Below are 22737 nucleotides of genomic sequence, written 5' to 3' on the forward strand. Positions count from 1 at the left end.
GCTTAGTATGCTATTTACAGAGATAGCACTGGCGATCTGAACCGGTCAGTGGCGAAAAAAAAGCACTTTTAATGCGCAAACTTATACGGGACGCATTTGCCCCCGTTACCGTTTTAGCTTGTTTCTCGGCTCCCGGCTGCATCCGCCTCCCTCAATACTGAACCAATTTTAGAACGAGTAGTACCTATGAATCATACGCACACATACACATGGGGAAATAGGTCCCAGGTTGAAAAATACCTAAGTTATCCTTTAAATACAGTGACCCCTTCTTTTTGCATCCAGAATTCTGGGGTGTGCTGACAGCTTGTTTGGCCAAAATGTCGAACAGTTCCTTTAAAACAAAGCCTAAAAATACTTCTCCACCACTTACATTCAAAATTTTGGGAAATCACTTATTTACTTTCTTTCCGACTGATATCGAGACTGTCCTCTCCAAAATATGACCACATTGGTCGTTTGCACTAGCAGAAATTATGACCAATTTTAACATTTATTATCAGGCAGTGGCCTCTAGTGGCTGTAGTAATTATGACATGAGCAATATACAGAGTGATAAAGTCTGCTTACTGTGGTAAGGTCAAACAAACACAGGACTATCATCCAGGAGACTGGTGTTTCTGTCCTGTGTGGAACTAAAACTCAATGTTGAGTTATTTTAGCAATTTAACATAGTTTGTCACAAGGCATATTTCATGTTTGTCACATGAAATATGTCATGTTACGTTACATTAGTAACAGTGGTATAGTGGCAGTGCACTACTACAACACACTCCGACCTCGTCACATATCAACATTTGGTCATGGACTCTCCACATCGAGATATAACATGCAAAGTACCCTGGTTGCGTTGGCTGTCGACGTTCTGGGTTGCCGTTTCAACTTCTGCCTGTTACATGCATTGTCTGTTTTCAAAATACACTTCCGTTTACACAGGAAATGTACAGTTTGCAAACAGTCTCTTTTTTTAAAATAAATACGCTACGTCGGTACCACACCGCAAATTGATGTTTTTTTCCTTCAAAAACAAACACGTGGTTATGATGTGATAAGAGTTGGAGGACTTGTTGAAGATATCGCTCAGTATCAATCTCATGTCTGTGCCAGTACAGAGCTCATGTGGTTAGTCTGGCTTGGTGTAAAGACTGGGAAGAGACAGCTAACCTGGCCCTATTTAAAGTAGAAAAAAGCTTACCAGCACCTCTAAAGCTCACTGATTACCAGATCTAATTTGTTTAACCCTGCTCGAGGCACTGCACAAAAGTACTGAGCAGATGAATAAACTGCTGTTTGTCAAGAAATAGTTCCAGCAAGTTTGTCTTTGAATTAAACAAACAAGACAAAATGTTTTAATTGGTGAGCTTGAGAAGTGTTCTGCGACCTATCACTTGGGAACCACTGCTTTAGACAGAACCAGGCTAGTTGTTTCCTACTGGTTCCAGTTTCACATGCTAAGCTAAGCTAACCCCATCCTGACTCAAGCCATGTATTTAAAAGAAAAGTTCACCCCAAAATCAAAAATATTTTTCCTCTTACCTGTAGTGTTACGTTATTATTAGTGTTATTTTCTATTAAACTACACCTGCCAGCTGTATCACCCTACAGCTCAGCAAGCAACACTGAGCTAACTAATGTTACAGCTCAGCTGAAGAGGACGCCATTAATGTTTCCACCTCGCACTGTCACAAGCACAAGCCTCTCGTTCATGAGTAGATGAACTCTTCCTTTTGCGCCTGGATACAGTTGGCGGGTGTAGTTTGGTAGAAAGAAAATAGTTCCTACGTGAACCTGCTCACAACAAGGTCTATGGATTATCTTGAATGACTCAGTCATGGTTTCTGGAAAGAGTTGAGTGTTGAGTTTTTCAAAATGTATATATTATATTATATATATTTTTTGGTGCTTTGAGCACCACGGGCTGAGTGCCATCTAGTTCCATTATACTGGAGAGAAGGCAGACATCTCTGCAGCTGATATCTTCAAAACTCGGCAACTCACACCAAAACAATCTAGATTGATAGAAGCACTACAGGTAAGAGAATTTTTTTTTGGATTTTGGGGTGAACTGTCCCTTTAACCCACATATATAAGACAGACATCAGTCTTCATCTCACTCTCAGAAAGAAAACAAATGAATCTATTTCTGTGCCTTTAAAACCACATGTAAGTAAATTTTTGCTGCATGTTCGTAAAATAATCTACTCCAATTCTGTCAGCTTTTTTACTTTAAAACAACTTTTTAAGTTTGAATAGTAGATGTGAGGACTGATTATTAAGGATGGATGTTTTTGCAGTGTGTGCGCGAGGCTGGGCAGCTGGCAGCCTGCAGCAGCTTGAGACGTGACGTGAGTTGTAGCAGGGAGGAAAGGTTCAATGGATGACTGGGAGGGGGCACTGTGCTCTGCCCTCACCTGCAGTCTCTTGACCTGCTCTCAAGCTTTAATGCTCTCTTTATTCCCACAAAAGCACTTTCACACAGGCCCTGGGGCTATCAAAGCTGATATTCCCTCTGACAGTTTGCTATAAAAACCGAGGGTATTTTCTAAAATGATTGCTGCTCGACACCTCTGGCTCTGCTCTGTGTAGTACCTGTCCCTTATCTCATCCAAACTAAAATGAGATCTTATCTTGTAATGTGAGGTTTAGAATTCTGCACATTTGTGTTTCATGCTATCTCTGTAATTAACCCTGTTACATTTCACATGCATGTTAACGGGATTATAAAGAATAATCACACACTCATGTCCTGACTCAGATCTTAATGAAGATAATGTGGAAAGGTGCAGCAGTAACTGCTCTGTCCCGGGGGTTAAAACAATAATTTGCAACACTTTTTCATAAATAAATGACTGTTAATAATATCAACCTTCTAGGTTCATAAAAAGCTTTATTTATGTAAGATGCATTTAGTGTCATATAGAGATTTGCTTGGAAAATCATCTGATGCTTGTTACTTTGCTGGCACCAGCAACTGCATTGTGTTTGGAATACACACAAGGAGAAAATGTGTAGTTAATTAGAACAGAGTGTCAAACTTCATAAACAGAAAATCCCAAAAAGCAACACAACACCAAACTTGCATTACTGGACACACTGTTTGATTGCCAAGTTATTTCTGGGAATTTGAGTGCAAAAACATCACAGCGCTAGCTGCCAGGCTGCAACGATGTAGCCAAGATCAACACAACAAGAATTTCGCAGATTACCACTGCATGGATGCTAAATGTCTCCATTCTTCCAGGACTACCACAGGATGGAAGGCATAAGGAATAGAGTTGTTTCTGTGCCCCAGCTGGCCCTGAGGGCCCACGTTCTACTGTATGCTGTAACCCAGCTGGAGCAGCAACCTGGGGATCTTCTCTCCATCCTGATCACACACACACACACACACACACACACACACACACACACACACACACACACACTATCCTCTTCTCTACAGAAGCTACAAATAAGAGCACAAAAAATATCTCCTGTTTGGTCTCTATATTTGTCCCACTCAACTCAGCGCTCTGGAGCAATGCAGCGTATGCTCCAGGGGCGATTTGGGGGGTAATGAAGAGGCACTGTATCTCATTACCTTGATACTACATTTTTTTGTAAATGCATCAAGCTAGATAAATATAGATTTCAAAGTAAAATGCTTGGGTAAACAGCACTCCTCTTGCTCAATTTGAACAAGTCTCCCTCGGCGTACTCCGTAGGCTATAAAATAAGGCTTTTTTGTTACCATAAGAACATTTTTATATGCAACGCCCTTGTTAAATACAGATTTAAGAGAGAAATGAATGGGCAAACATTCCTCTGATGTTAGTCTGAAGAAATCTCCTTTCACTTATCACAGAGTGTGCAGACAAGACTCCCTTGCTTTTTCATTTTTGGACTTTAACAGCCACTGTTCCCAAATCTGCTCTCATTCAGGCACACTTATCATCACATTTTTGATGCCATGTGTTTGCAATCCATTACATCATTTCAAAAACACTGTATTTCTACATTTACTATGCTATACATAAGAGCTATAATCACCAAGAACACCTATTTTCTAGCTAACTCTGATAATTTTTGTCACATTTCTTCAATAAATGACCCATAGTGTCCAGGGATGAAAGGGGAACATCACTTGAAAAAAAGGCACCAGCTAGTAGATTTCTTCTGACATCTTATGCACACATTATTATCACTATTGCATGTGACTAAAACCAGTAGGCTAAACATCTCCGTAGCTAACATTATGAATGGCAGATTGGACTCAGACCACAGCCACATCATATCTAGAGTAGAGCAAAGGTTCTCTGGCATTGTGCAATGGTAGCAGAACTGATATTAAGGTCTGTGCACTTCCTGTCACACGTTCTTTCTATTTCATGTTTTGCCTGATAACAAAAAACACAAACAAACAATGTGCTGATGTATCAGGACTACTTCCTCATTCCTCCCACTCGCTCTCAGATCAATACTTTCACCGCTGTGGCCAGACGATACGCTAGAATGAGCTCAACGCCTACACTGCAACTGGGAGCTCTGAGAGACGCAAAGAGAGAAGGAGACAGACTGAGGTACAAATGCTGTGTAGAGATGCAGGATACATTCTCAGTTGAGGTGCTGCTGGTTTCCTCACTGACTTTAGACCTGTCATATGGTTCTGCTGGGAAGCCATGGCAAAAGAGCTGAAATTATTTTGAATTAATTTGAATATAGGTTGAATAGTTAATGCCATCACTGCTTATAAGCAGTAAGTCAGCAGTATACATTACTGCTGTCATAACAAGTAGAGCAATATAATCTACTCAGAGCTTGATCTAAACCACAGTGGGACAATACAGTCCCCTCAAAGCGTTTCACTTGGGTCCAACTTTGGGTCTAACTTTTCATTTGTAAGAGAGGAATGTGTTTATCTTCTTTCAAACGTTTCTGTGTATCTCTTTTAAGCAGACTTTGAGCTGTCTGCTGCGTGAAGCTGCTGATGGTTCTCAGATGTGGCTCACATGAACGCAACAGCCCATAACCACAGAGCAGGAGCTGCCCAGAGACCTCAAGTGACTCTGGCTACCTTGAATGACTAGGCTTTGGTCGAACTGCCCTGCACTTTAACGACTTCCTTCCTCATTGGGATTCACTGTGTCCAGCGCAGCAGCTATTTTTACCAAAGCTGCTTTCCCCCTCTGCCATTTACTCTGCAAACACAGCGAGGCCAGCCTTCTCCATGTTTGTTTGTACGGCCGGATTACAGAGAGGGGTGGTAGGAAAAATGAGTGGCCCAGGAAGCATGAGGTAGCACTTCTTCACCACATAAAGGCCAAGGGAGAGTAACCTAACACTGAGCTTCACTATGTAACTACCTCTCTGTGACCCCCACTATAACGCTGGTGCAATAAACTGTAGAACAGGCAGACCTGGGAAACATTCATTCATGAAGGATCTTATCAACAGCCTGTGATAGTGAGTGGAAAGCTGGCAGATAACCCTGTGTAAGTCAATAGAGATTTGACAGAGGATATTGTGTGGAGTAATGGAGCGCCAACAATGGCTGACACATACATATATAAACACAGTCATACCCACACAAAGAAATGACAAAGGGAACAGAAATGTCTCCCAGTCATTTTTTGGGCTGCTCTCCCGCTTGATAGCTCAGCGCTGTATATCAATCCCACATAATTTACAGTGGCACATTCGGCAGGCCCTTCAAAGGCCCATAAATCTAATGGCGATGGGTGTTGTGTGCCGTGCCGTAAAGGTAATGATTACACATTACCGCTGAGCCTCTTTATCTTGCAGCTCTGTTTGTCCAACTGAATTCTTTCCACGGAAAAGCACAATCCCGTCATGTAGCTCCAACCCTTGCAACACACGACTTGCTCTTTGAATCTGATCGCCATGGCAACGCACCACTTTCTATCTCTCCATTTCTGTGCACTTAGAGCAGCCCCTCTCCACTGAGCTTATCAAAAATAATTCTGCCTGCACCTCAAGCAAACGTCGCTGAATGCAACATCACAAGAGTGGAGATGGCCTGGTGGTAACGAGGAGCCTCATGGAGCCAAAAGGTCGCAAGTTCAAGCTCTGCAACAGCCAACATGTGATGTCACGGTCTAAAGACAGACATATGACAATGCTAGTGTCATGTGAAAACCTCATAACTGATTGTAACATGTATAATTTACTGTAATAGCGTTTCAAATCCCAACCAGGGACACAAAAAGAGCTCCTTTTTCCAGAATTTGAGAGACATTTATGGAGATACAAGGTTTTCACCTGACAGCAACGGCAGTGAAAGGCCTGAGATGTGGAGGGAAATTTTAATCACTAAAATGAGCAAACAGCAGCGCTGCAAGGAAGCAAAGCTATTCTTTGCAAATTGATTTTAATGCCTTCCGCTTCCCCTCAGGTGGGAAATCTGCTCATTTTGATATTATTACACCTGCGCTGTGCTCCATGTGTGAATTGGAGGGTCCCTCACTGATCTTTACCTAGTAAACAACAACAGTCGTCTAGTCTGCAGCTTGGAGGACGTCTGCCCAGGTGGATTAGGGGAGGATGATTACAGGATTGGCTATTCATCCTTGTCAGCACTGTAGAGCTGCGCTGCAGTCCCGTCATGAGACCAAGCTGAACCTCCCGCCCACTCACATTCAACTCACTGCAACCGCCAGCCATAAAAACTTTATGGCCGTAGCACATCACTGCTGTAATGTGTTGGTTGTAATCCCTTTGCAATGCACCGCACACCTTCACCGCTAATTGTCCATAGATCAGGAATGTCAGAAGTCGGCGAGGCCTCACTGAGAATTAGCATATGCATATTTATAGAGGCGGATTATAGATGTCAGTGTTTCTGCTGGAATAAAATGAGCTAGTAAGGCTAGCTGGCACTGGCAGGGAGACAGATAGAGCCAGAGGGAATCACTTCAGAGGGCAGTTCTACCCTGGGAGAATCCTGAGCCTTCAATTGCCTGCAGTGCTTTTCATACATACACGCGACTCTCAGCTAAGATGATGAACCAGTCACAGTCTTTAAAACAGCACCACAGCCTCCTGCATTTTGACTGTCCTGGTGCATTTGGGCTCACATATTCAGACTCATTACACAGATCTCCAGCAGTGCATAAAGCAGATTAATAATATCAAAGCACATCTGTGCCCTTTGGTGATGCTGTAAATCTTGTACTGAACACTCCTGCTTCAATTACAATGATGATTTAATGACTGCTAATGCAGACCTGGAGAGCGGGGCACTGCAATATAATTAGCCATGGTGGAATTGAATGTAATGGCTACATTGTGTGTTACATGCTAAAGACAGTGTTTTACACTCACCTCTGGCCCTCGCTCCTGTACATGGCAGGACTCGCTGTCTCCCTCTGAGAAGGAGCCTGACTCGTCGCTGGAGTTGGTGCCATAGGACTGCTCACATTTGATCTTGGGCCGCACCTGGTTAAAAAGGGGATCCCCGCCCACACTTTGCTCCTGCTGGTCCACATTGAGGCAGCGTGCCACGTTGGAGCATGGAGAGGAGGAGAACTCAAACTGGGGCAGGCTGCAGGGAGATCCTCCGCTGCCGTCCTCCGCATATGAGTATGAAGAGCAGGAGCTGGAAGTCCTGGTGCGTGTCTCACAAGGCGGCGAGCGCGGGCACACTTTGATTGGCACTGGGCAGCTGGTGTTGGGTCGTGGGCGGCACAGGAGTGGGGGCTCAGTGGAGGTGGTGCTGGGAGAATAGGTCTGGGAGGTGGGGAGGGACTGGCTGGCTCCAGCCCACAGGCTCTTTGGCATGTGCTCAGAGAGCTCCATCTCCAAAGAGTTCCCACCAGGGTAGGAATGTGCTGGGGTTCCCAGACGGTTGCAGGCCCCTGAGGAAAATATGACACTACGGCGATCTAGCTCAACTTCCTGTTTGCAGACCCCATCACAGGAAGCGGACTTGAGGGACAACCCTGCAGGGAAACCGTCCACGTCCTTTGGGGATGTAACAGACAGACCCAGCTCCCCAGTGAAAGGCCTGAAGTCTTTTTTATGATCTCCCTGAGAGTTTCCTTTGTCCTGGGGGCAGACAAGTCTGTTGGCGAATAGCTGCTGTGATGTGTTGGGCAGACTGGGGAGGTCCACCCCTTTCTTGAAGAAGGCTCGGAGGCAAGAAGGGGACTTGGTTCTCTTGGTTCTTTCCACAGACATGGGGTTATCCATCTCCATGGCTGTCACACTGTCCTTATCCCTGATGTCCTGCTCATCCCCTGACAGGCACAATGAGACGGCCTCTTCCTCTGCCTGTGGTTCAACTTTGATCTGTGCCAAAGGCAGCCTGCCCTGACCTGGCACTGCCCCGCTAACGCTGCTCTCCTTTAATGTGCTTGGAAAACCTGAGGTACTGGTGTGTGAGGAGGTGTCATTATTGTGCTTGTTGCAAGCCCACTGGTATTTCCTGTACTTGGGGCATCGCGGCAGGTCTGACGCTCCGTGCCGATCAAAGTCCAGCCGGCCATCTGCGAAGTTACTGGGCATAGCCATTGATAGCCGATCATCGTCAGGGTGTCCGAAGGAGGTGAGGGCGTCAGCACGCCGTCGCGCCTTCGGGGAAGTGGGCCTTTCCGCCTCTGACTGCATGCTCTCATCCTCTGAGTTGTTCACCTCTGCTGCCACCTTATGGCAGAGCAGCAAGCCATCCTCCTCGCTGCGCAGCTGAGCTTCCAGGAAGCGAAAGCATGAGTCCTCGAGGTTGTGCATGCGCAAGAATTCGGCACAGCGGATGACCTCCTGGATGTTTTCTCTGCTGAGTAACAGCTTAGCAGTGTAGGCAAACTGCAACAATGGAGCGAATCCCCTGGCAGTGACCTGCAAAAAAACAGGGAAATTGCCAGCATTACCATCAGCGCAGCCATTGTTCAGAGCACTTGGAGTGTGGTGAGACAACCCGACAGCTCCAACGACCATAAACAAACACTGTAAAGTACCGGTTAATCTTTTTATCAGGTCAGCACTGAACATTCTATACAGCAGTAAATAAGATCTGGTGCTCGGGGGATGTTGGCAGGTTGTGTGACCAGCCTCATGTTCATAATAACAACCTGTGGGACATTCCAGCAGTCTACCACTGTCTGCTCTGTGGTCATATCATTGGTTTTGCCCACACCCACTCCAGTCACTGCTTTGCACTTGCAAAACCCTTACTTAGGGCAAGACATTGAAGTACGAGTGCTGCTTTATATTCACTCAGTTGCCGTAAGTACATTGCTGGAGGGCCAAGTGGTGATAATTCTTAAAAAAAGAAACAGCAAAGACCTTTTGTGTAGGGTGGGGTTTTGAGTTTTAGCCTCAGCACTGAGGTTTGGCGTCAATTCCAAGAGGTTTGACACTAATACCATGCTAACACTTTTTGATCATTGATATTTTGGTACTTAGGCTATTTGACATGAGAAACACATTTTTAATTTACCAAGGAAAGCCAAAGTTAGATATTGTTTTTTAACTCTACTTAGATGTTTTTCAGACTGAAGAACTTTTTCATAGTTCTAACAACCTAGTTCTAAGAGCCCCCTTTTTGTTGTGCCCACACCGCAAGAATTTGAAACAACGGTTCTCAGAACGTCGTTTTAAGGAACATTTTTGGCTCCTATTTTTGAATAGATAGTCTCCCAGCACAAGAGGAACCACGAGTGATGGAAGTGTGCAGTAACTGATCCAGATGTCATAAGTGTCCGTTGACTGGTCAAACAAAGCAAATGCAATACTGGTTAAATCGGAGCGGATGCAAGCCCTCAAAAGTTCGGAACTGTACGGTCCGAAAACGCCTTTTAATCAAAGGATAAGTGAACAAGATTATGAATCTAATCACACAATCACGGCCAGCATTTGACACTTGGCGGTAAACTGCTGGTGCTGTGAAGAAAATATTGAGGTTTGATACCCAGCCCCTATTATACTTCAGACCTTCAGTTTAAACCAGATGTGTGGACTCAAGTTATATGACTTGAACTTGAGTCAGACTCAAGTCACAGGTTTGACGACTTTAGACTCGACTTGAAAAAATCAAAAAATGACTTGCAACTCATCTTGGACTTTAACATCAGTGACTTGAAAATCCTTGACACCTTTGCCAAATGCTAATATGAGAAGAGAATGTAGACATTTTTCAATACAGTAAGACAGGACAGAAACATACAAAATCCATTCTGTTGTGGTACTGTTTAATAGTACTAAATGAAAGTGCAATGTCAGCACTCCTTTTTGTTTAAATCTTTTTTTTTTTTTTTTTTTTTTTAAATATTTTTATGGGCATTTTTGCCTTTAATTGATAGGATATTGAAGTGTGAAAGGGGGAGAGAGAGAGGGAGGGACATGCAGCAAAGGGCCACAGGCTGGAGTCGAACCCGGGCCACTGCGGCAACAGCCTTGTACATGGGGCGCCTGCTCTACCACTAAGCCACCGACGCCCCTTAATTTTTTTTTTTTTTTTTTTTTTTTTAAAGAAGCCTTCATGATTTTTGTAAATTTGTTGTATTATTACTCTGTTCTTAAAATAGCATTACATTGGGTGAAGAGCACATTATGACTTCTTTAGGACTCAGAACTCTAAGTTTAGGACTTGGAACTTGAGTTTAAAGACTTGAGATTTCCTTGTGATTTGCAAACCGATGACTTGGTCCCACCACTGGTTAAAACTGCTTTGCTTACCTTTTGGAGTTTTACGTTCACAACACTGACATAAATGTGTCCAGCAGTACACTGTTCTCTAAGTGCCTTGATCAGGACACAGCCCCACAGCCTCACTTTCTGTCAGTGGCCCTGCATCCTCAGGTCAAGTGCCTGTAAAGCCTAATGGTTTGTAAGACTATGGCTTATCCCTGTTGTGGCCATGTGGCGAGGGATGATAGAGGGAAGCCTTCCATTTAGACTTAATGCCAGATAATTAGGTAAACTCCTGAGCCTGCAGAAGTCCAGGCCGCCCTCTGCTGCTGTTGTCACAGAGCACACAGACGAGAGAAAAGAGCCAGAGGAGCCGGCTTTAATGCGAGGCTCGTCTGCTGTTTGGAGATCAGCATGAGGGTTCACACTAGGTTGCATTCATCACTTTACTCGGGCTCTAGCACCCAACCCCTGCTGCTTTATCCTGGTTATTCTCTGGTGACAAACACATTACTGTTAGGTGCTCGGGGGAATGCAATCAAACCACACACAGAGAAAAGGTGTGAGCACAATTGCAGTGTGTTCACTTTGAATTGGAGACAGTATTGTTTGCTCTACAAAGCACCTTTTCAGAGGCTGAGTGATGTAAAGTTTTTCTTACAAGACTTAACAGAGGCTACAATGTGGTTTTAATGAGCCCACTGTTTACTGATTGTTTTGCTGCCTTTGGTGGGGGAAACAAGAAGACGAATTACCCTAGGTGCAACGGTACACACTGTGTGAGCGCTACAGCAGCTTCCAGAGTTCCAGCGGTCTCTGCCAGACACCCCACTAGTAAAATCTTTAGTAATCAAGCTTCAAAAACCACAGAATTTGCTCTGTGGATTTTTCCGCCTGGAAAAACAACTAAGCAGTATGCATGAGGAAACACAAATATGTCAGTCAAAAATAGCTTGAGGTCATCAGAGTGAGTCTAAGAATGTATTAAATCATCTGGTTTTGTGGATTTTCAGGAAAATGAATAAGCATGTGCATTAGGTTGCTGCTTTTCGTTTTTTCAAAGGTTTAAACCTAGTAGAGCCAACGTTTAATTGACTTCTTCCTTGTTGACTTCCAAACTTTCTATGTGAAATTAGAGATCATACATGCTCGAGACTCAGAGCTCAACAGCACAATGGAGGACATGTCTGTGCCAATTTGAATGAAACATGACCCCAAAATACAGATGGGGATTATGTGATTAAAGAACAGATATGAGAATTGCAGCTTTAAACTGTAAAAAATCCAACCTGACTTTCTGCTAAACTGATCTGCAAGGTAATGTGTCAGAACTGTACTGAACTGAGGCTGGCTTTAGACTGTGGTCAGATGATACTACCTGTGATAAGATAAAGATATTCCCTTATTTGTGTTTTGATGTTGGTAACCCGTCGCTCCAAAATCTTCCATAGGTGTACATCTGTGTTGAGATCTGGTGACTGAAGGCCATTGCAAATGTAAAAAATAAATGTATCATATTTGGACATATGGTTTTGTTTTCAAGAGGGTCACATAAATGATGTTACCCGTGTAACTTATTCCACTGTTCATTTATTGTGTTGTTCCTCCATTACACATTGTTCTCTTCCATGAACCAGTGTTGCTTATTAGAAGCCACTAAAATCTGTGATTCCCTCTTGAAGAGCTATAAATAAACGTGTTTCTTACTGTAATCACAGCACTGTGAAGTGAGCCACTTCTTCTTGACAGCAACAGCTGTCAAATCTCTCAGTATTTCTTTCAAGTGGCCCATGACAGCCTTGAAATATTTCCAAGATGGGTTTAGAAGTCACTACTTATGGCCTTATTATCTACATTTACTTATTTCACACTGTAGTGGTGACCACTTCTAATAATCCATGCTATAAAAAGACATGTAAATTTACACTTGAATAATTAGATGTATTTGCTTTTGGTCTCATTTTGGGTTTAAAACTTAATTCTCGTATTCATCTCATCTGCTGTATTTCTTATTTGCAGTGTTATGACTACAGACAGACAAATGTTTATGATGCACATCATACCAGCACCAGTCATAACAGATGTGTGATATGCTAAATACACATCTGTTTGCATACAGTGTACAATGTGTGATGGGACTGATATAAACACTTAATATGAGATATTTCTGTATTTTTTGGATCTGCCGGGTGCACTGCAGTTGAACCTCCATCCATCTTGTGTTAACCCAGCACATCCACAGGCCGCAGCCTCCTACGTAGCATGCCTCTGGTCTAAAGCACCTTGCAGTGAGCTCTGGCGAACAGACAGTCCAACAGCACCAGGCATATCAGTCATTGTTAAGAGGAAGCTGCTGACTCCATATCTGTGAGGGGGGATGGTGTGTATGAGTGTGTGTGTGTGTGTGTGTGTGTGTGTGTGTGTGTGTGTGTGTGTGTGCTGGGGTAAATGGGTGGGTGGGAGTGTGTGTGTGTGTGTGTGTGTCTGAGTGTGACGGATTGGGGGGAGGGTAGAGGCTTTGACTGGACTATCCGCTCTACTGATGAGCGCAGCACATCCACTACACTACTGCTGCAGCACGGCTCAGGAACACACACACACACACACACACACACACACACACACACACACACTCACATTTCTATACATGAATTCATTGAGTATCATGCTCTTTTTCACTGTAAATGATGTGATGATCAACTGCAAGTGCCTTTCAGGCTGCTGACTGGTCTTTTATCTTCCAAATCATGTTGCTAGTTTAATGATCTTAATGATAATAATTCAATCATTTTATTTCTGCATTAAAGGGGTACCCCAGAGATCTACTTTTGCACATCCATAAAACTGGAAGACTTCCGGGACTTATTAGAAAAAGACTGGGCAAAATCTGTGCAGCAGAGGCTGTAGCCCTTTTTACACAAAGATTGCGCTACAGAGACACTATGAAGTCCCATCTTTATGCCACCTTTGCCTATTTACACAGAATCAAACAACAGCACCATTATGTGTATCATTTTAGACAGCATGCTGGCATTGCTAAATCAAAAGAAGAGTAATGGGCGTGACATGTAACCCAACAGCGTCAGCCTCTATTGCGACCTATAACATATGCGTCAACAGCAATTTATAAACATTAACAATGGCATAACATGGCAATGACAATTATTTATCATCCCTGGCGGCTGATCTCATCCTTTGCTCAGAGGGTAAGAAGCTCCCAGACCTCATTGTTTGTTTTTTGTTTTTTTTCAATTTGCAGACATTTTTGTGTGCTGTTCTTCTTCTTTGAGTTAGCTACTAACTGCTACTTTTTTAAATCTTCCACTGTGGATCACATGCATAACACAAAGGACGTCAAAACGTCACACCCATGTCGGCCATGATCCCATCCTGCTGGCTACAGGCATTGTTTCGGCACTGTTACTACCTCTGATGCTAGCTTCAAGGGGAGACAACTCTGTCCCCCATTCCATGATTGTACCTTTTACAAGACATGGCAGGGCAGAATAATGGCATTAAATTCCTGCCTTGAGGAAGCAGTCTACAACAGGCAGGCTAACCTTTAAGACTATGCAAATGTTTTTCATGAGAAGTATCCATACCAGTGATGATTCAGATTTGTGACAGTTGCGACACTTTAGGATGCAAGAGAACTACCAACAGTGAGGTACATTGTAATGACCCAGAGCAGTGTCTGGCAACCTGTCTGAAGTAAGTTGTTGTATATAGTTGTCGTATAAGTTGTTGTATAGCCTAAGCTACCATAAGCTATTTTATTGAATTTCCTTTTAGTGAAATGCCCTGAGTGAATTTAAGTTCCCTTCAGTTATGGCGTGTTCGGACTATAGAGCCTTTGGGTTGTTGTTTCATAATCCTCATAAGTATAGGCATAATGTGATTGCTTGATGCCTTTATTTGCAATGCGACAGTAGTATTTGTGCTCTGTGTATAGTACAAATGACACATACAAAACTTAAAAAAAAAAATAACATGCAAATTTCACAAAAAAAAACCCCAGATATGCAAAGGCCTTTAGTCTCTACCTGGATCAGTCCCCCAAAAACACGGGATCCTGTATTTTTTATAGTGCAACCAAAAGCATCTTTTCATTGGACCGTCTGCAGGATATACTCCATGCCCTAAGTTTGCTTCTCCAAGCCAAAGCTGATGACATCATCAGGTTTTTTTTATACTTGACAAAGTTCCTTCAGAGCCACAGAAGACATTATCCAACACAGGATGAGTTGTACTCCTCATGATGAATGAACTGATCTTCAAGTGTAAAAAATGTGTAGTGTCCCTTTAAAAGATGATTTTCCTGAGAGGATATAAAGTGAATAATGCCTTTGCATCCCTGTAACTCTGTAGCTACTGTACTTTACTTCAGGCATTCCTCTTTAAACAGCCTACAAAAGGTGTACTGTAAGCCCACACATGCATATTCACTGTAGGTGATGCAAAATAAAACTGATCTAAAATTGTTTCAACTTCAGACTTGAAAAATTCTAACTTATCCTGAGGCTTTAATTCATGATGGTATGGAGACAAGGAGAAAAAGGAGAGAGAGATGGGTGGAAAAAGAAATGTAGTCTCCTGGCTGAGTTCTGAGCTGTCTCACACTTACACACACACTCAATAAACAGACTGCACAAACAGTCCAGCAGTAAGTTTGCGTCAATAACACGAGGTGAGAATTTGCCTCACAGTCTGTCTGAACACCTTCACAGTGCCACTTTATAAAAAATGTACTCTGACTGAGCAATAACCTATCAACATGCATCATTTTTTAGCAGCCATAAAAAATGAGACATATTTGTAAATAATTAAGATGTTGTATTATTGACTAATAAAAATTAGGTCTATATATCCTGTGCAATATATTTTATGTGGAACATAATTGACTGCAAACACCCATTTGAATGTTGTCAGTTGAATGAGCGTTATCAGTGGTTATCAGCCTCATAAATATGGGTAGGAGGGGGCACCAACTAGTAGGTTCAAAAGGCTGTTATTAGCTCATTAAATAGTTATTATCAGTTAATAACTATCAGTTTTTTTAGGTTTCACTTTCTGTTTTTTTTTCTTAGGTACAGGCTCCAAGACTATGGGGTTGGGCATAGAAAAGTGGTTGTTTGGGTTAAAATAACCTATGTTTGTAACCTAACGTGACATAACATGAATGTGATGAACTTAAATAAGTCAGCTAAAAACAGTCAACATTGACTTTTGGTTTCACATGGGCCACAAACCCCAGTTACCTGGGTGAAAGTCCTGTTTGTTTGACCGATCCACCACCCTATACTCCTCTGTACGCAGGCTTTGTCACTTTTTATAGTAATGTAATGTCACCTGGCACCCTCCTTTGCTCCAGCCATATTTACTATGGCCTCTAATGGTTAAAGAAACAGGGCAATTTAATGAGCTGAACCTACTAGCTTATTATTAGTGATAAAGAACATGTCATCTTTTAATCAGCTTAGATAAAACTATAAAGTTATTCATGTTTACCCTCATACCATGTTTCATTTTGTGTATTAGTTTTTTACAGCATAGAGTTTATCACCCATACTTGAGAAATGGGACAAAACATGTCCTACCAAATAAGCCTTAATATTATAACTTATAGACACACTAATTCCATTTTTTGGGGTGTCACATTATTTATTATTTATTTATTTATTATCTGAAATAAATAGGATTCATAAAATATTTTGATCTGCTTTCATTTTTTAACTTCTAAACTTGTGCTGTGTCAGACAACAGCCTCGTCTCGGATAATAATTCACAACTTAAAACAATTACAAAATGTGTTAAAAGCCTTCAAAATCTAAATCTAACAGTAGGTACTGATATCATTGGTGTGAAAATGTACTGCCACAAACATCTTTGTTTTAAATTGTACTGTTTTTGTGAAAATGTTGGCCCTCTAAAGATGTGTCCTAGATTTTTGTCAACTCTGTCAGATTTCTACAAAAACATAATTTAATCAGGCATAAAGGGGTTAGCTATATCACAAGAACTCCTGTCTCACTTCCTGGTTTCCAAAAAGGCGGGACTGCTCCTCAAGAACTGGCAAGCTTTCTATTTTTTGATTTATTCATTAAATGATATTGCTATCAGATGTGTCAACATTAAGAGAACTCTAAGCCACTTTGAAAAATAAAATGGCTACTCAACATGACTGCTATAAAATTAATAAATATCTCACTTTTTGTCAACTCTGCAAGACGGCAACTCCATCAGATCTTACCTCTGACATCCATTATGTATGTTCTTCGAGAAAAAAACAGATAACTGGGAGGTTGGCCCATTACAAGTTTTAATAGTCAAGACTCTGGTGTTTTAAAACATGTTTTTCCAGCCTAACTGAAAAGTAAAATCAACCCTCCTCCTCAAAAAAGGTTTTGTCGCAAATCTCAAGAAACCCTGACAGCTCCTTTCTTGCCATTAATTGTCTTCTTAGTCAATATGACTTCTGTATTGATATAGATGCAATGCATTTGGTTTGTGTGTTGACGTATAATTTAAGATATTTTATTCACATACACAGCACACACAAAAAGAACAAAATACAAACCCTCCAGCAGCCTGAGCAAGTGTGCACTCAAATAACTGCCAGCGGCGTCTCTTCATGCACACACACTCAAATACACACATGGTGTTAGCTGCTGTAGATCAGGCCATGCCGACTGTAATGGTGAGGCAGTGGTAGCTTAAATGAGGCTGGCCGGCTGCATCCAGGGCTGCTGATAAACAGCAAAGCTGCTGGAGGAAAAGTGCTGAGCGTACCAGGGATCTATTTTCAGCTAGTATCAGCAGCTGCTGCCTGCGGGAGCGCATCTTTATGTGTGCCCTGCACCATATGTGATTACTCCACTGTTACAACCAGCACAGCAGCCTAATGAAGGAAAGCGTAACGAGAGCGACACAGGATGGAGGGAGGGAAGAGGTGGGGGGGGGTAAACACTGAGGGAGGATGGACGGAGCACACAGGAAAATGAAAGAGGAAGGGAGACAGTCACAGTGTAGGGAAACTGTTAAAGCAAGAAGGGGAGGACGGGGAGGATACACAGAGTGTTTCCTGGTCATTAGCTGACTGCCATGACATCTGAAGCATTTCAGCTGTTAGCAGCACTTAGTGTATGAGTTAAGACAAAGAGACAAATTTATCAATGTGACAGATTGGGGCCATTTTAGGCTAACAGAGCTCTGCTCTGCGTCTGGAGTGGACAGGCGATACAATTACAGGGCAGGAAATTATAGGCAGCGGCCAATCACAGACCCGGACAGTTCGCATGACATTTTTAGGAAGACTGCCAAATCTCCTTTCATAAACAGGCTGAGCAATACTACACCGCCCTCCCCTTTCTTCCCTCAATCACTCTCCCTGTTCCCTCACCCAGCGCTCCTCTCTTACATCGGCCTTTCGCCTCCGTAGAAGAGAGGGCTAATTTATGCAAATGTGCTCCAGTGAATTCCTGCATGTCATGCATGCTAATGAGGACATGGCATGGCATGACAATGGAGTGCAAGGGAAAACACTCCATCTCCATTGGAGGGAGCAGCCGACGCTTCAACATCAGATCTGCTGAGTAACCTGACATTAACCTCCGTGTTCGCAGACAAACAAAAAGGAGCCTGAGTCACAGCACTAATGGAAATGGAACAGGCGCAATACTGTACCCTGTCATGACGCCATTGTGGGTTAAGCTGTTATGCTTGAGGAGATGACAGGAAATGTGCAGGGACAAAGGCTTGGCGCAGAATATAAAAGCTCTCGAGCCAAAGGAAAGTCTTTTATAAAGACAGCTGGAGCAGACGTACAGTAACTATCTGTCCTTAAAAATACATTACACTGAGAAATGGATGACACACTGTATCATTACCAGCTAAAAGTCAAGTAGAACCTGTTATGACAAGCTACATACAGAACATTACAAATCTGCTCGATGTAGGTAAAGCGCCACTTTTACCTGAGATTTTGCACCTTCACTTAATTTACAAATCAAATCTTTTTTATTTGATTGGTTTTCCTTCCTTCCAAGCAGCCATTCTTTCCACTCATTACTGTGCGGTATAAAACTAAACTGTCAAAGACTCAAAACTTCTTTCATGATCAATCACAGTGAACGTATCTACTTTTGTTGTTGCCAAAAGTTTTATTGCTGCAACAATGTACCTTAGGCCACTCAGACAAGTTCACTGTGATAGATCACCTGTACATGTCTGTATTTTAAAAATCTGCAAGCTGTGGTATGAAATAAACTGAAATCAGTGGCTGGCTGGATGTAAGGATAAACTGTGAAATGGTACAGTATGCTCTCGACATCTCTTGACATTTCACCTCGCTATACTTGCCTTTTTTCTGCACTGTCGCTTGGATACCTGCTGCTTATGGTCTGGCACCAAGTCGCTACCTTTTAATAACCTCACCTGAGGGCTGTGGGGGTACACATCTATAAACATCCCGAACACAGGAAACAAAAGGAAAATAAGAAAATCCAGGCAGAGGACAGAGTCTCTGCAGATAAATGCACCACCACACAAAGAGATGAGGTCATAGGTGGTGATTCAGAGAGATCACTTCCATATGAGTCTATACATTGTTTCTGAAGAATATGAAATATATAATATATAACTGCTGGTGCCTCACATCCATTACACAAACAGTTTGACCTGCTCCAGTTTGGGTGTGGATTTAGGGGCCCAAGAACCAGTTGGAACAAATATAAAAAGTCTTTTATTCCCTATGCCACAGGCAATGAACGCAGAGTGACTCTATCAGGGAACACTACTACTTTTACAAGTTGTGCTCTCTTTTAATGTTTATATAACTCCATGCTCCTCCCTGCCTATTTACATTATTGTATGATATATTTTGTTAAACTGTACATTTTTAATGGTGTATTGTGTTATGTGTCTGTATGTACCTTTGATGTTTTGAAAGAAGCCAAACACAAATTTCAATTGAGGGAGGCAATAAAGTTATCTGTCTATCAAAATCTTGCATTTTTGATCTTTCACTAAAAAAATACATAACTAAAAATCAGATAACAATATAACAGCAAACAACATATTTTAACACAAACACTGTGAATAAAAATGTTTGGCCCCTCGGATCTGGTTATTAAGTGCAGATGCAAGATCATTTACATCTTAACTATCTTAATCTAAGATGTCAGTAAATTAAAAAAAAAAAAAATCAGTTTTAGTCAATAAAAGTTTTTATGAATAAAACCTAACCCCAATACACCAAATTTAATACAAGGTCAAAATACAATGAATGCAGCACTTTAAAGACTCTGTAATATATCTATCAATATTCACACACCAATATACAGAGCATCTTTGATAAGACAATATCAGCCTGATGGTAAAAGACCGAGGCTCTAGTATTTAAGCCCAGTTCAGTAAAGGTGATGAATGTGTACTGTAAAGCTACATTTCCACCAAATCTTTATGGTGTAGTACCCTTAGAACCTGTATAAACCTATACTGTTGTTCCCGCGTAATAGCCCCGTAACACACACAATGGAGGACACTGAATGTTTCAAGTTCTTTCTTCTCAGTATGTGGCTGTCTACTACAAGAAGGGGACAAGTTATGTTTGAGTAAAGGCTGCATGGCAGCAAAGAAAAATACTGCTGGAAAAAAACCCAAGAGAATTTAGAAAATGCTACAGTGCTGCTTCATTGTCAGCAAAACAACTGTGTCTCTGTTGAACAATCAACGGACAGGAGTGTTTCTAGCCTCATCTTTGGTACTGGACCAGTGTGCTTTAGGTATCGGAGGGGTAACAAAAATTGGAATGAATGGAGTGGTTTTCTTGGTACCATCCACAACTTTTGATGCAAAAATAATGGTTCTAATGTGTGACAGTCTGAACCGAACCAGACTGCTTAGTGGAAATGAGACTTAGGGTTTGGTACACATTTGAATCTGAATTAACAGTTAAAAAAAGGCACCGAGTGCAGTGAATACACTTTAGGCCTGTTTCCACCGCAGGAACTTCGGGGTAATTTTACGGGTCCGGGGCCGTTGGTGCGTGTCTCTACCGCAGGAACCACCCCCGAGGGACAGAGTTCCGGAACTTTTATGGGGACTAAACAAATCCCTGCCTCGGGGTAGGTACTCAGAACGGCCCTGAAAGACTCCTGGCTGGGGCTTGGGGATTACTTGGTGCTGATTGGATATACTCAAGGAGGGATGTGACGTCAACAGAAAGCAACAAAATAGCCAGCACTCAGCAGACGAGGATTAGCTCGTTCATATAGCTTTCGCCGCCGTGTAAAAAAAACCTCACTAAATGGCCCGTGAAAAAATTATTCTTTCCAGCAGATATCTTAGTTACAACATGATTGAGCTAGCAAAGCAGTTTTGTGTTGCTATGTGTGGTATTTATTCAGTTTTGGGAAATCACAATGTCTAGAAAGCATCAGCTGACAGGGACAGCTAACAGCAGCAGCAAAGCTAACATCAGGACGTCATCTGTTAAAAGCCTCCCGTTGTCGGATACGACATGAAACTACTCCAGTTAGCTCAATCATGTTGTAACTAAGACATCCACTGGAGAAAATATTTTTTTCACGGGCCATTTAGTGAGTTATTACAGACACCACTATCGGCTAACGGCGTCCCTACGTCGCCCCGGTCAAAATGGTTGCGCAACGATTACGTCACATCCAGAGCCCGGTAACTTTACAGGAACATTCCTCGTACTCCGCTCTCTCAGTGGAGACACGGCGGTTGAGAGGGCCGAACGAGAGGACGTTCCTGTAGTAGTTCCTGCCCCCCAAATAGTACCAGGAACTTCTTCAGTGGAAACGGGCCTTTTCACTGTGCTGTTGAGCAAGTTGTTAACGTAAGGAAAGTGTCATAGTCAGTGACAGCAGAAGCTCAGACATTCCTGGCGCTGAGCTGTGGGTAAGTAAACCTCCCCCTGACAGTGGATTAAATCAGATAGTGTACGTCCTAATCCTCTCCCAGTGCAGCTTATTGTACAGGCCAGACACTGGGGAGGGCATGACCCCACCTCCACACTGTATAAGACACATGAAGATTGTGTTCGGGCTGTTTGTTTCTGACCAAATATCAGCACTGAGTTTTTCAGCTCAGTGTCTTTAATTTGTTTTGTCCACCATGCTTCCATAGCAGGTTTCCAGCCCAGGCTGATGAAAGTCTGTGTATTCCTTTCATTAAGGGTGATATTTGCTGCTTAACTGTGTCGGGTTTGGAGGTTAAATATGGAGAGCATAAACATGGGGATCACACTGCAGGCTGTCACCCGGCAGGCTGGCTGCTCAAGGTGCTCCTCTGCCCAGCCTCTCACACTCAGACAAAGACCCCGCATCTTCTCTGTCAGTTCACGACATGAGATGTGTCCTTGTGTTGGCAGTGAAAGAGAGCCCCCCTGCTGGACCGAGGGGGTTGGGTGTTAGTGCTGGTATTACCACCGTGGTGTATCACTCCTCTCTCCTCTCTCCAACGCCCTCTTCATCTTCCACCACCCAACCCCCCATCTTTAAGGAAGGCATGGCTCTGTTCCTGGCTCCTACCATCTGTCAAATAGGCTGTATTTCTGTAATAGTGTCCTGGCCAGGCACTCGGTGTGGGGCCAGTCTGTGTGAGGCCCCCTCAGATTAGCCGGCATTTTGCAGGTTGAGCACCGATCAACGGCTTCACCTGAGGTGGTGGATGGATGTCACTCATCAACCCTCGTAAACCACCACAAGACATTTACCTGTCTCTGGTCTATCTCAAGCTCTCTCCTTATCGCTGAGCAGCAAGAGTTTTTAGTTACCTGACAAGCAGCATTGCCTGACGTCCAGTACTCTCACAGCAAAATAGGACTTTTAGCAATGGCTTCCAAAACGACCTTTATGGGTATTTTCTGACCTTTCACCTGTTTGGGCTAAGATCTGGTTAAATTTAGATAGCTAGAACTGCTGATTTGACGTTAGGGCAAATCATGGTCATTATTTTAAGAGACCAATGTTGTCAGCTGTGTCTTAGTCTGGCGCTTAGGCGACTTAACCATTTACCCCGGGGTTTTTGTACTGCTGTAACAGCGTCATGCTACTTTGACTTTGCTTCCAAGAGAATACATTCATTATT

At 42.7% G+C, this 22737-nt stretch overlaps 1 protein-coding gene across 2 annotated transcripts in view; it reads right to left on the reverse strand.

Moving 5' to 3' along the window:
• bach2b (BTB and CNC homology 1, basic leucine zipper transcription factor 2b) overlaps nucleotides 1–22737 on the reverse strand; it is a 136255-nt gene that overhangs the window by 14665 nt on the left and 98853 nt on the right. For both annotated transcript variants that reach the window (XM_050057885.1, XM_050057886.1), the window contains one exon: nucleotides 7321–8832. In XM_050057885.1, the coding sequence (XP_049913842.1) occupies nucleotides 7321–8832 (1512 nt within the window). The remainder of the gene's footprint in view (nucleotides 1–7320; nucleotides 8833–22737) is intronic.

The sequence above is a fragment of the Epinephelus moara genome, chromosome 12, assembly GCF_006386435.1.
Source record: "Epinephelus moara isolate mb chromosome 12, YSFRI_EMoa_1.0, whole genome shotgun sequence".
NCBI lineage: Eukaryota > Metazoa > Chordata > Actinopteri > Perciformes > Serranidae > Epinephelus > Epinephelus moara.